At 40.6% G+C, this 14,470-nt stretch overlaps 1 protein-coding gene across 3 annotated transcripts in view; it reads left to right on the plus strand.

The window, feature by feature from the left end:
• The window catches only part of EPHA5 (EPH receptor A5), a 311,396-nt gene that overhangs the window by 254,626 nt on the left and 42,300 nt on the right, over positions 1-14,470 (plus strand). For all 3 annotated transcript variants that reach the window (XM_083176358.1, XM_083176366.1, XM_083176350.1), the window contains exons 6-7: positions 4,269-4,393; positions 12,282-12,441. In XM_083176358.1, coding sequence (XP_083032484.1) covers positions 4,269-4,393; positions 12,282-12,441 — 285 coding nt within the window. The remainder of the gene's footprint in view (positions 1-4,268; positions 4,394-12,281; positions 12,442-14,470) is intronic.

Below are 14,470 nucleotides of genomic sequence, written 5' to 3' on the forward strand. Positions count from 1 at the left end.
GGAATACATGCTCGTGGTGGGGGACAGCAGAAGTGATAGCCACTGACAGTGGCAGAGCCTGGCTGTATTCAGAGCACTGCAGGTCCCGGCTATTTGAAATAATACCCCTTTCACACCAGAAAATGCATTCCCAGGTTGGCCCCTTTTACACCAGCCTAGTCCCTGCATTTTCTGGTGTGAGGGGGAGAGAAAACCACCCCTCCCCCTTTTTAACCAGTTATCTCATTTAACCGCCTTTATCTTCGGAACCAACTGACCCATTTACATGAGACAAGTATTATATTGAAGAACTTTTGAGTGGGCTTTGAATGATTTTGGTCCAGTGAAACTGGAACGTTTGGTTCCAGAGTAATCGGCCCTCAAAGAACAACAGCGATTTGGAATTGAATGAAATCAACAACAAGCTTCTGTGATGCCAGGGCGGGAACTGGCAGCCGTCGGAACCAGGTGGGGGTCGGAATTGATGGGTCCCATATTATCCTATGGGGAAAAAACGTTACAGGTTTGCCAGGCGATATCTCTGGTTCCCGGGGGGCTAGAGACACGGAGCTGGGCTCGTTGGAAAGCCCTGGTCCTCAGCTACAAAATAAATGACAGGGGGCATGTGCCAGGGTGCCCCCCCCTGAATCCGCCACTGAAACCATCAATAAAAAGAGGGAGACCAGTGTAATTAAACTCCCATACGTACTAGGCGACCCTGGCCACCACTGATATAGTTAATAATATTGGCTGCAGGTGGCCGATATTAAATGTACACACTTAACGATATTGGTAAATTATATTATTCATTGACGCCACCGGGATCCGCTGATGCAGGTTATTGGATGTATTGCCAAATTGATATGTGTGTTCAGTCGATAATGATATTGAGTGTACACAGTAGAAGATATAGTAAAAGATTTCACTCAGAAAGCCCTTTCTGCACAAAATTTTTACTAAGTCCTCTAGTGTGCATGGTGATTGAGAAGTGCTAATGTGGCTAGTTCAGTAGCAGTATTACACTATAATAGAGCTTGAAACTAGTATAAAGATGATCTCTATTTCAGTAAGTGCAGTTGATATTATTTTGTTTTCTTAAAATATGTTCGTATATTGTGTTGTCTGTGTAGAACACAGCTCTTAAGGTGTGTACACACGGGAGCAATATTGTGTGAAATCGCTGGAAATATGGTCGCTGAGCGACCATATTGCCAGTGATTTGGAGCGCAGCTGGCGATAAATCGCCAGCTGCGCGCTCCCGTGTGCACTGCCTAATGGTCGCTGGTCGCAGGAGCATGCTCCTGCAACCAGCGGCTTTCCCCGCGATCGCTGTGCCTGGAGGTCAGCGCCGGGGAGATCAGCATTGATCTCCCCAGCCCCGTGCGGCTGCTCCCTCCCTCCTCCCATCAAAGTGACAGCAGCAGCGTCTGCTGCTGCTGCGCTCCCCCTCCGCCCCGTAGCAGTGTCACCTTTTCATCGCTGATGAAAAGGAGACACTGAGCAATATGATTGCTGGGGATATATTGCTAGCAATATATCCCCAGCAATCATATTTCCCCGTGTGTACACAGCATTATTTTCCATAGACGCTGCCCTTGCAGATTTAGTGACCTTTAAAAACAGGTTCCAGTACAATTGCACTTTCCTTTCAAATCATACTGTGCCAGTCTCCAGTTGCAGACTTTTAAGATGGAATGATTGCAGGCTTTGTGTGGATGCTGAGATTAAATTACATTTTGTTTGAGAAAGTAAAATTTAAAATACTTCTACCTTTCTACTTCAGCGCAGCGCATTGTAACGCAGATGTTCTCCGGATACAAAGACACTATCATCTGAATACCTCAGGGATCGATTTGATATGCTTAATTGGTCTTTATCGCACAGTTACACTTTAACACTTCTATTAAAGAAAGCTCAAAGGGGTAAAATGACTGGCTTTATCATTTACTCTTAGTATAGGGTTTCCTTTTTTTTAGCTTTGTTATATTCGGTGTCAGAGTAGATTTGCAGGCTACAGCATATGTTGGTACACTGCAAGCAGTTTTGTTGCAATTTGAAATACCCTCGTGGTGATTCCAATATTAGGCGTTCTCTAGCAGTTAAGCAACATTAGCAAAGTTTGCAGATATTGTTTTTCCTGGTCATTTTACAAACATGGTAATTGCATTGTGAACCTCTCGGTAGAATTACAAGCACATAAAGAGAGTATACTTCTAATTGCTACAGAATGCATTTTTTGGTAGTATACAGTATGTATCAAAATGAAGGGCAGTATTCAAGGCTTTTCGTTTGGGTCAGGATTTCAGTTACAATAATTTCAAAATGTAGGTTGTTGCTCATACAAAGGGCCTGATTCAGACCTGTTCGCTAGGCTGCGTACAATATAAGCAGCCTAGCGAGCAGGTAAACAGTGTTAACCTGCTTGCTAGGCTCCAAACACATGCAGCCCAGCAGCAGGTCTGAATCGTGCCCTATGACAAGAAAGATGGAATGGGGGTGTGAAAGGGCATTCGCGTATAGGCAGAATCAGTAACGATATGTGGCCCGTGCAGACCAGCAGGGGACCTTACCAACTAGTACTGTGCAGGTGTGAGTGCACGCTGATAATTATGACTGCACTGCAATGATTCAGAGGTGTATTAATTTCAGGATGCATACTGCTGTATGTATGTGTGATACTACAATATATTTTACTGTGCACTTTTGTTTGAGCAATGTACATGTAATTTCCTTCCTATTTTGCATCAGCCCCTACATAAGTCACTAACCATTTCTTTGACCGCTATAAAAATGCTTGGTTTACGCTGAAGTGTGGTAAATGCCTTGGTGACTTTAGTATAAAATTTACAATAATTACTGCATTTTGCCATATATGAATTCCTGCAAACAAAATACAGAAAAGAAAACTTGTAATCGTAAAAAAATTATGTGCTACCTTCTGTGATTCTGTTATTACCAAAATTCGACTTACTGTTGGCCTACAACTACAGCAGATCCACCGAGATACTTTGCAAACCTAGGTGCTAGGGGGGAGGGGGGCTTAAACAAGGACAATTTTGTGGTCATATCCTTTTGGAAAGCATATCTCTCTGTCTCTCTGAAGACTGATGGGGAATAAGGTTGCATTTCCACAACCACCGTGGTTAATTCAGGCCCCCACAAGGCCATTCTTTCCCATTCCCCTTCCAATGGCTAAAAGCTCCAGCACTTGGTTACAAAACTCATGACATAATATTCGTATAGTTCTTGTATCAAAATATATTATGCTATTATCCTGCCAGCCCCATTCTAGCCACATAACTCCCATTCTCTACTCCCTCTGTTGGCTGCCTATAAGATGGCTATTCATCTTCACAATTAACTTACTGAATTTCAAAGCACTTCACAACAAAGCCCCAAGGTATCTGAAGCAGCTTCTGATTCCATACTGTCCCACCCGATTACTGCGGTCTGTAGAATGAAAAGATGACTTTTAGCAGTACCTAGGATCTCCTGTAATTCATCAGGGGGTCAATCTTTCTTTTAGCCATGCTGCTATGACTCTATAGGAGCCCATACACGGTCCGTTGTGGCTCCGTTCTGTACTATGTGATGTGCGCTCCCGCGCATCACATAGTACGGTATAAAAAGTATGTGCTGCACATACTTTTTGTTCTAGCTACACATCGCATCGGATCGCATTGCATGCACACTGCATGCACAAGGCATGCAATGCGATGCGTGCTATTTAAGTCCCAAACTAATCTTTTAAACGGACCGTGTATGGGCAGCTTATGGAACACACTTCCTCACACAGTTCGAGAGGCCCCCACTCTAGAATCCTTAAAAAACAGAGAAGACTTTCCTGTTTAGTCAAGCATTTCCATAATTTGCTTAAGTATCTCCATGCTGAATAGGTTGACAGGGTTTAAAGGTCAAAAGGCAATAGGTCGACATGGTCAAAATTTCGACATGGTCAAAAGGTCAAATTTTATTTTACTAAATTTTCTGCCGACATGCGCCGACAGGCAGTATTTCTTGACCTACCATCCACTAGGGCGTGGAGGGAGAATAAAATAGTGTGCTGAGAGCATCGAGGCACCGAACCAGAAGCATGGCGAGTGCAGCGTCATTGTTCCTGTACTGTATTATGTTTATTCTATCTGTTAAGCACCTTGAACCCTATTGGAGAAAGCGCTATATAAATAAAATTATTATTATTGTTATTATATTGTATGTATCAAAGAAAAAGTAAAACTATGAAACAAAACATTTACGCTATTATTCTTATTATTTCTCTGTTTCTGCAGCCCCGTCTCCGATCACTCATGTGAAGAAGGGAAAGATTGGCAAAAACAGCATTTCCATATCTTGGCTGGAACCAGAGCGACCCAACGGCATCATCCTGGAATATGAGATCAAATACTTTGAAAAGGTCTGACCCCATATAATGTCCAATCACATGTTTGTGCTGTTTGCTCTCATTAACCATTCCTAGTTAGGAAGCCATGAGCTACATAGGGAAATTGATTATTAATTGATTGTGGCTGCAGCAAATTACCAGGGTGACTTCCAGTGTGTATTTGTGATTAATGCAGCATGTCAGCTTGGGAAAATTCATTAAAAGTTCAGGTTAGAGTTATTGGCAGACTTTGCTCATCTGAATAAAGGTCATTAAGTTGAAATGAAACACAGATAATGTTTGTACTTGTTGATATTGTATATAATACAGTTACTGCTACTTATTCATTGTTATACAATTCGGACACTGAAATAGATATCTCTTCCACACAGACAGTGCGGGAAATCAGTTTGTATGTAAATAGTTTACCTAAAATACTGGCTGTAAATCACTGATTGTTTTGATAAAGTTGGAAACAAAACACAGGAAATGAAGGCATGTTTGAAATATTCCTCTGGCTAACAGTGTATAGGTTTATCATTTTACTCTCGGAGTCCTGTACAGTGCCAGAGGCAAAAGCAATTATGTGATGCGATAAGAGATTTCGACTAAAAATGAGGTGATATGAAGTATAAACTGTTATATTGAAAGTGAACACAGAAAAAAAAAAGCAAAATGGAAATGAGCTGTTTTATTTCCAAGATTGCTCGTTGAAAGACAAATTAAGGAAAAAAACAGCCCTACCCGCTTCATGTCTGCCTTGCTATGTACATTGTTGTCCACATATTTATATGGTCATTGTGTGGGTCTCCTGCATCCTGTTCTCTTCCTAGAAAATTGAGCAGAATGAATAATACAAGAAATCATGTATGGAGGGGACGGGGAAAACCAACATGAAGAGACCAAACCCCGATGTGGTCAGCAGCATCTCCTCTTAATGAAAAGGAAGATGCAGCTGGCCACTTGGAGGGACCGGCCTAGACTTTTCATGCCATTAAGCCCTGCCCACTATATATAGACGCAATTCCAAGTATTATATGCCTATCCTGTCCAGTGTACTCAAAGCAAAGCCTGTAAAGCATACTTGCCTTTTTGAACCTACATTTGAGGATATAATGGAGAAGAGTGTGGAGGTATGAATGTGATATGCATTACCACAAACCCCATTGACAAATTTAGTAATGGCTGTACTTGCCCTAAGATACTTTTGATGATGTCACATGTTAATGACAAATGCTGTTTTTGTAACTAAAGAATTGTGGGGTTTAATTTCTGCATTTCCACCACATTATAATATGTCTGGATTTTGCGTTCCTGCTGCACAAGCATTTAACAGCTTAATATAATAACATTTACTGTCATATGCATTTGCTAATATTTTAAGGAATAGTAGCCGTGATGGGTATTTTGGGTCAGGTTGTAAAAGTTGTCTAAGATTTGCATATCTATACATCTCTAATATTTAATTTAATTAAAATGACAACAAAATATTTGAATTGATGGTGCTCAATGATGCAGATCAAACATGGCCTCTCTGCATACTTGAAACCAAGTACAGTAAAACTGTATAGAGCGCTTATCAAGACTGTTCACTCAACGTGAGCTGCTGCAGTAGGGATTAGTCAGATCCCTTTTGAAAATAGAGCAAGAGAGGGGTATGCAGCGCTCTTTCAATGATCACACTAGTATGCTGTACAATGCATATTTATTTGAAAATAAAAATAAAGATAAAAAAGGACAATAAAAAACTCAATGACAATATCGTATCAATAAAAACAATGATATAGTATGAGACCTGCCAATATAAATTGTGGTATATAACCTGCTCTGGTAACTTGAAAGTCCCGGCACAAATGGAGAGAGAGTTATAGTCCAAGGTGCTTTTTGTGCTGCTGGAGGTGTCCCGGTCCTTTAGTGGGATAGGATGTACTTGTAGGGATCCTCTCTAAAGTGCGGCTGTGCTTGTCTTGGAATAGTTGCTCCAATCTACAATAACCATATAATTTTGGAGGTGTCCCGGTCCATAAGGATTTGTTGGTAAAGGGGATCCTCTCTAAAGTGCGTCTGTGCTTTTTGGGAAAGAAAGTTGAGTCCCAATTGGGAAGGATAAAGTGCAAGTCCAGATGAATAAGCAGGATAAATTGGCAGGTATGGAATGCTCCTGGGGAAACACAAACGCGTTTCACTGTACTAGGACATCTTTTTCAAGGTGACTGCCATGCATTCAGGCCCAGGTATATATACCCCTCTTGGTTAAGATTGATTCACCTGATTGGTGGAGGGGAAATCATTCAATACAACAATCAGCAATAAAAAATTCTAAAAACTAACTTGGAGACAGACTCTTATATTAATGGTACATAGAATATATAGATTTCAATCATAAAACAAATGTGGGAAACAGTATTTATGATACTTTAAAAAATGTAAACATGACCTCCTGGCTTGTGCACAGTAATCACTTCCAGGTCACGGAGGAAGTGAATATGCGGTACATATAGTCATAAGAAATAGTGATATAGGACCCAACAGTATATTTAGGGTACAATATGGGTCAGGAGTGGCACAGGAAAATGAAAATGGGTTGGTATTCACGTACCAGAATTAATAGATTAGACCAACATAATTACCACCATTGGTAAGTCCTGAGGTGGTCTGTGGTTGGTGGTGCTCCCAAAAAGGGGGGGGTTCAGCGTTGCAACTGAAAAGGTGGAGGTCACTTGTGTGACCAGAGAGAAGGGTGAACAACAAGGTTTTTTGGGGCACACTTAGACAAATAGTAATGTGTGAATTTTAAAACATAGCTTTTAATATAATGTATATGCTAAAAAGATGGGTACGTATTAACAAATAATGACTCACATTAAATTAATACAGGAGAAACAAATTATTATACTGTATATATATATTTCTCTGTAATGTGACGGTCACACTTATGACGGCGAAATAATTAAAACATAGAAGCAGGGCTCCCCAAATTGTCAGTCTAAGCTGATCACAAATAAATCTCTTATAGGTTCACAAATAGTGATAATAATAAAAAAAAAAAATTGACAATCAATAATATGAGTTGGATATAAGAGGAGCCGACAGATAAAGGACGCCCTGACAGCGCACCCTTGTTGATGAAATATAATATTGTTCCCGGTGCAGAGTAAGGAACACAGATAGGGTGCTACCTCCTCGAGACAGAGATGTATCTGCTGTCCAGATTATTATACAGCTACTGGTATTCCCAAATGGTCTCCCAAGTTGGTACTGACCAGACCATTCACTGCTTAGCTTCTGAGTGCGGGATGGTATTCAGGCGGGCCAGTGATGTATGGCCGTATTAAATCTCGGATGAGAGTACCCCCATATCTCTTTGTGGTGACCCAGCCATTATCAATCAGTAAACTCTCCCTTCGGCTCAGTTTGGTGCTTCAGATACATTGGTACTGACACCTTCTGCACCGCTCTCCATCAGAGATTAGGGTACATTCCAACACAATCCCTTTGGAATTTACTCTCTCTTTCGGATTGGATTCATCTGGGGCCCTCACCACTCTCACCTGCCATTTGATTCCCCCGGTAGATGGCAGAAAGCAGAAGGAGGGTCCTTGATATCCACCTCTGTACTCCCATCACTCATTTTCTGTGACTCTCTCATTTGCCCCTGTATTTCCGAATTCACCTGCAATGCTTGAGTGCAACAGGTCTTTTTGGATTTTACTGGTCAAAAAGCAGAAGCACATCTCAGCTCCCTACTGAGAGATATGGGGGTACTCTCATCCGAGATTTAATACGGCCATACATCACTGGCCCGCCTGAATACCATCCCGCACTCAGAAGCTAAGCAGTGAATGGTCTGGTCAGTACCAACTTGGGAGACCATTTGGGAATACCAGTAGCTGTATAATAATCTGGACAGCAGATACATCTCTGTCTCGAGGAGGTAGCACCCTATCTGTGTTCCTTACTCTGCACCGGGAACAATATTATATTTCATCAACAAGGGTGCGCTGTCAGGGCGTCCTTTATCTGTCGGCTCCTCTTATATCCAACTCATATTATTGATTGTCAATTTTTTTTTTTTATTATTATCACTATTTGTGAACCTATAAGAGATTTATTTGTGATCAGCTTAGACTGACAATTTGGGGAGCCCTGCTTCTATGTTTTAATTATTTCGCCGTCATAAGTGTGACCGTCACATTACAGAGAAATATATATATACAGTATAATAATTTGTTTCTCCTGTATTAATTTAATGTGAGTCATTATTTGTTAATACGTACCCATCTTTTTAGCATATACATTATATTAAAAGCTATGTTTTAAAATTCACACATTACTATTTGTCTAAGTGTGCCCCAAAAAACCTTGTTGTTCACCCTTCTCTCTGGTCACACAAGTGACCTCCACCTTTTCAGTATATTTAGGGGTCAGATTAATATTAACTTTATAGTGTTATATTGTAGGAATATTTCAAAGTGCAGATGTGTAGAAAGAGCACTCGGGCGCAAATATATAGATTGCACCGATCAAACAGACCTAGACGTGTCATTTCCGCCCATTGACACGCAAAATGCGGAAGTATAATACCCATACAAGAGCGCTCAGGTAGAGACATAAACGTGTCATTTCCGCCCATTGACACGCAAAATGCGGAAGTATATTATCCCTATAAGACCGCTCAGATAGCCGAATTGTCAGAGAGATCCAGTAATGGATGCATCTGTGGGCGCTCCCAGGGGAGCAACAGCCTCCCCCGCTGGACCGCGGGTCGAGGCTGAGACTTACCCCTGTAGCGCCGGAGACATTATAACCATAGTTGCCGGGGGCGGAAATGACCTCACTGTTGTTATGTGTGAGCCGCACTTCCGGCTTTCGGCTTGTACTCCACGTGCGTCACTTTATGAGTCCCCAGGATAGGGACCCCTGGATTTTGGTTCCCAGTATATCGGGAAATAGTGTATGTCTTTTGGTCATATCTTTAGTGAAATTACTACCAGAGATGTATAAATGATGAAACCAAGATTTTATATATATATATATGGTTTCTTATGACTATATGTACCGCATATTTACTTCCTCCGTGACCCGAAAGTGATTACTGTGCACAAGCCAGGAGGTCATGTTTACATTTTTTAAAGTATCATAAATACTGTTTCCCAAATTTGTTTTATGATTGAAATCTATATATTCTATGTACCATTAATATAAGAGTCTGTCTCCGAGTTAGTTTTTAGAATTTTTTATTGCTGATTGTTGTATTGAATGATTTCCCCTTCACCAATCAGGTGAATCAATCTTAACCAATAGGGGTATTTATACCTGGGCCTGAATGCATGGCAGTCACCTTGAAAAAGTTGTCCTAGTACAGTGAAACGCGTTGGTGTTTCCCCAGGAGCATTCCATACCTGCCAATTTATCCTGCTTATTCATCTGGACTTGCACTTTATCCTTCCCAATTGGGACTCAACTTTCTTTCCCAAAAAGCACAGACGCACTTTAGAGAGGATCCCCTTTACCAACAAATCCTTATGGACCGGGACACCTCCAAAATTATATGTTTATTGTAGATTTGAGCAACTATTCCAAGACAAGCACAGCCGCACTTTAGAGAGGATCCCTACAAGTACATCCTATCCCACTAAAGGACCGGGACACCTCCAGCAGCACAAAAAGCACCTTGGACTCCAACTCTCTCTCCATTTGTGCCGGGACTTTCAAGTTACCAGAGCAGGTTATATACCACAATTTATATTGGCAGGTCTCATACTATATCATTGTTTTTATTGATACGATATTGTCATTGAGTTTTTTATTGTCCTTTTTTATCTTTATTTTTATTTTCAAATAAATATGCATTGTACAGCATACTAGTGTGATCATTGAAAGAGCGCTGCATACCCCTCTCTTGCTCTCTGCATACTTGCCTACCCTACTGGTAGCTGTGGGAGGCTCACGATTTGTGAGGTACTGTAGTCCCCCCTCAGAGTAGGTGGTTCTCTCGCATTGTCCACTTCCTAGTGAAGTGGTTCAAGATTCTATGTTAATCACTGTCAATTGCGGGAGCCACAGGGCACTTGGCAGGAGCTGCTAAATTGCATCATCTAGCTTTGTCCCTCACCATGGTCCCTTTCCGCTGAAGTGCCCTTCAGTTCTTCTGCCCTGCAGATATCATGATGAAAGAATCGCAATACATGAGTTCTTAAATCTTGATGGTCAACTGCAGGCTTTGGTGTTGTTTTCTAAGTCTCCTGAATGTCGCCTGCTGTTTTGGTGGATGTTTGAACTCACTTGGGGTCCATTTATCATTTATTTAAACTGTGCCAAAAGGGTTCTGCAGTGCCTAACAGATACATAAATGAACAGAAACAAGAAAACAAAGACTTACAGTACAAGGCATTTAGGAGAAGTACTGTACATGGTAAATAAAGATAGCTGCATTGGGTGACAGGACACTGAAAACTATTAGGGTGGCAGAGACCTAGGGTTAAAAGCATTTATATTGGGCTGCCGGGTTTTCCGGAAGCCAAATATGGACAAGCCTGAAGCATCACACGGATCAGTCAGTACTTCTTAGGTCAGTCGTTAGTCGCAGGTCAAAATATTAAGCTATTAAAAATGTGCATATTATATTTACCATAAATGCACCCCAAGAGCAAATTAGTACTCTTTAGCTGGATTTGCTCTTAACTCTACATTAATTCAATCAATCAGCTTCTACCTGTAATTTTACAGGCTGTACTATTAAAAGGACAGAAGCTGATTGGTTAGTACATTATCTTCCCCAACAATTTGGTAACTCTTCCCCTTAAGCTGGGTACAAAATAGAAGACTCCACAAAGGATGCAATGTCGTTAACAATTTCCCTTGAACTGTTTTTCTGACAAAACAATATAGTTCATGCACATTGGAGGAGCATGCTGTCATTGATGAAATAGTCACGATTCACTAATGTCCCGTGGGAGCAAATTGACAAAACCATGTACAGATGGAGCGTGACGTATCTATCCAGGGGATGGCGACGCCAGCCGCCATCCCCTGCCCCGCGCCATCTGTATGCCGGAAGGGGACGCGCGCGCACGAGGTGCGCGTGCGTCCCCTTCCGACGGTGCTGCCGGCGGTCGCCCGGTGTCTACACCGGGTCCCCGCACCCCCCGCAGCCCCCTGAAGCCCCCCGCAGCCCCCTGAAGCGGGAGGCGGACAGGATTGCGTCCGCCTCGCCGCCCCGCCGCCCGGATACTGAGACGCGCGTGCATGAGGGACGCACGTGCGTCTCAGTCAGATGGAGCGCCGTGTTGCTGGCGGATCGCCAGCAACATGCTGCTGGCGATTCGCCAGCAACAATAAGACCCGCTCCATCGGTACACTGCAGGTGGGGCAAATGTAACATGTGCAGTTAGAGAGAGTTAGATTTGGGTGGGGTGTGTTCAAACTTAAATCTAAATTGCAGTGTAAAAATAAAGCAGCCAGTATTTACCCTGCACTGAAAAAAATAACTCACCCAAATGTATTTAATTTGCCCTACCTGCCTTCTGCGGGCAATCTGTGAGCAACTCTGTTATCAGCCTACAAGTGTTTAATATTGGTTTCTTGATGAAATATCCAATGGAATATTCATAGTAATGTAGTAATAATTTAATAAATGAATATGCAAAAGAGACCTAGATTAAGCAGGGAGAGAAACATATGCCCTATGCCCTCCAGGCTCAGTTTTCATTTTTATATAGAGCATTAAATAAAAGAATACTGCCATATAACTTATTATACTGTATAACTTGTATCATTTGAGTTGTCAGTTGTCTCTATACATCAAAACAGTAAAAGCTGCAGTTTTTATATTAATGGAATAATTAAGCACAATTAGCCATATTGTACATCTAGAATTTTCATTGGATTCATAGATGCCATATTTTTGTTTCAAATGAAGGACCAGGAAACCAGCTACACAATCATCAAGTCCAAGGAGACAGAACTCATTGCAGAGGGATTAAAGCCTGCATCATCCTACATATTCCAGATCAGAGCACGCACGGCCGCAGGGTACGGTGCCTTCAGCCGCAGATTTGAGTTTGAAACCAGCCCAGTGTGTAAGTCATTTTAATTACTGTCAGCTCATGTCCATGTAATAGTTAGTGGAAAGAGTCAGCAGATCAATACCATAACAGGGAACTGTCATTCTTACACTGCTCCAGATCTCATCTCCCAGGTCCAATGCATTAAGTGAAGAAGCCTCATTCATGTCACTCAGTTAGATAAGTTAACACATTGGCTCTTGCTTTCTACTCTCATCTAGTGCAGGAAGGGAACGGGGCTGGGATAAATGCCAATTTGTTGATAAACTGTAACCATACACATATATTTTTTTACTTTGTTTTTTTTCTTTATTATCTAGATTTTTTGTATGTATTTATGTATATACTAAATTTAAAAACACTCCCTATATTTTAAAGGGCGTCAGCCTACCCCTAAGTAGATAAGCAATGGTAGGTTACTTAAGTAAAAGGATATAATTGATAAGGGTTCGGCGACTGTATATGTCTATAGATATCAAAATTTTGGCAGAAATGTATGAGTGTATACCAGATTGCTTAAAATGCATACATTTACATAATTATTGATGATACAATTTAAAAAAAAAGATACTAGTAAAAGACAATATAAAAGCTAATGATACAAATAGATAAAAAAAATATTTTTATCAAGACTAATATTGGAAAAGACTAATATTTTATCAAGACTAATACTGGACTAAAATATAAGGAGATATATCTAAAAACAGCTTAACTTTTGTAGGCGGTGGCAGGGATAGTCATCCAATACGTTTCGTCCTCTGACTTCTTCAAGGGGTGACTTGAATAAGTCAGTGGATGAAACGCATTGGTTGACTAAATCTGGTTAATTGCCGGGGTCATGGCCAGTGTTCTCAGCAGAAAACACTGGCCCTAATAAATCGCTCAGCACACAGCGCTGGCACATCGCCCAGCCTTGTGCTGAGCAATCTTCCCAAGTGTTCTGCAAAGTTCAAATTACATCGCACTAATTGTAAAGCTCAAATCGCACCTAGCACACATCTCAATGTGTGTGGGCACCATTAAAGTTTGAAGCCACATTAAAATAAAATTAAAAGAAAGGTGAAAGGGACAAGTTAGTATGGATAGAACTGCATGTACCCCAGGATTTAGGTTTCACTGACTGCCTTTAGGCACTGTTACTAATGAACACAAAGTAATGAACATTTACAGTAACAAGCTGAATATGTATATAATCTCCAACTAGTCCGATAACACTGTGAAACTACCTGAGACCAAATAATAAAAAAGGGGGACAGAAATGGGGGTTACCAAATAAATTCAGTAATTAATGGGCAAAATAGCCTAGTCCATATCATTATTATTATTATTATTATTATTATTATTATATTTGTGTTTATTAACCATAACAACATTAAATCATTTATCCACAAAATCTATAGGGTAAAGTAATTACTTCATGTCTTTACCACTCTGTCCATACACCAGTGCCTGTCTATATATTTTAGAAGTACATTTTTATCTATTGAGAATGTTTTGTTATGCTCTATGTAAATGTTTTATTCATTTGTTGGTGCAGAGATGTTATGCTATTATTATGAAGAAATCAACATTTGTACATTAATCTCTATTTTAAAAAACATGACGATATTTTGAGCACACTTTGGATAGTTCTAAGTTTCACTTACAGTACCAGGATTAGAGATAACAATATCACCAAAGTCTGATTATTTGTAGGTTTTTTATTTGAGTTATCAATCCTCTATCATTGGTGGTAAACTTGTTACTTAATACCTGGACCAAATGTAATAGGGGTGAAATGCAACATGATGAGAGAATCAGAAAGTGAGAGATTTTTTTTAAAGCGGCAATCATTTACACCGCAAAATCCAACTGATTTTGCAGTGTAGATGATTGCCGCTTTAATTTTTTTTTACCAAATCTCTCACTTTCTGATTCTCTCATCCTATTACATTTCAGCCAGGGTGTGAGAATCAGAAAGTGAGAGCTTTTAGGAGAGTTTTTACTTTTTTTTTTAAAAGCAGCAATCAATTACATGGCAAATTTTGGCCGTTTTTACAGTGTA

The sequence above is a fragment of the Crinia signifera genome, chromosome 1 (assembly GCF_055691185.1).
Source record: "Crinia signifera chromosome 1, ASM5569118v1, whole genome shotgun sequence".
Classification (NCBI taxonomy): domain Eukaryota; kingdom Metazoa; phylum Chordata; class Amphibia; order Anura; family Myobatrachidae; genus Crinia; species Crinia signifera.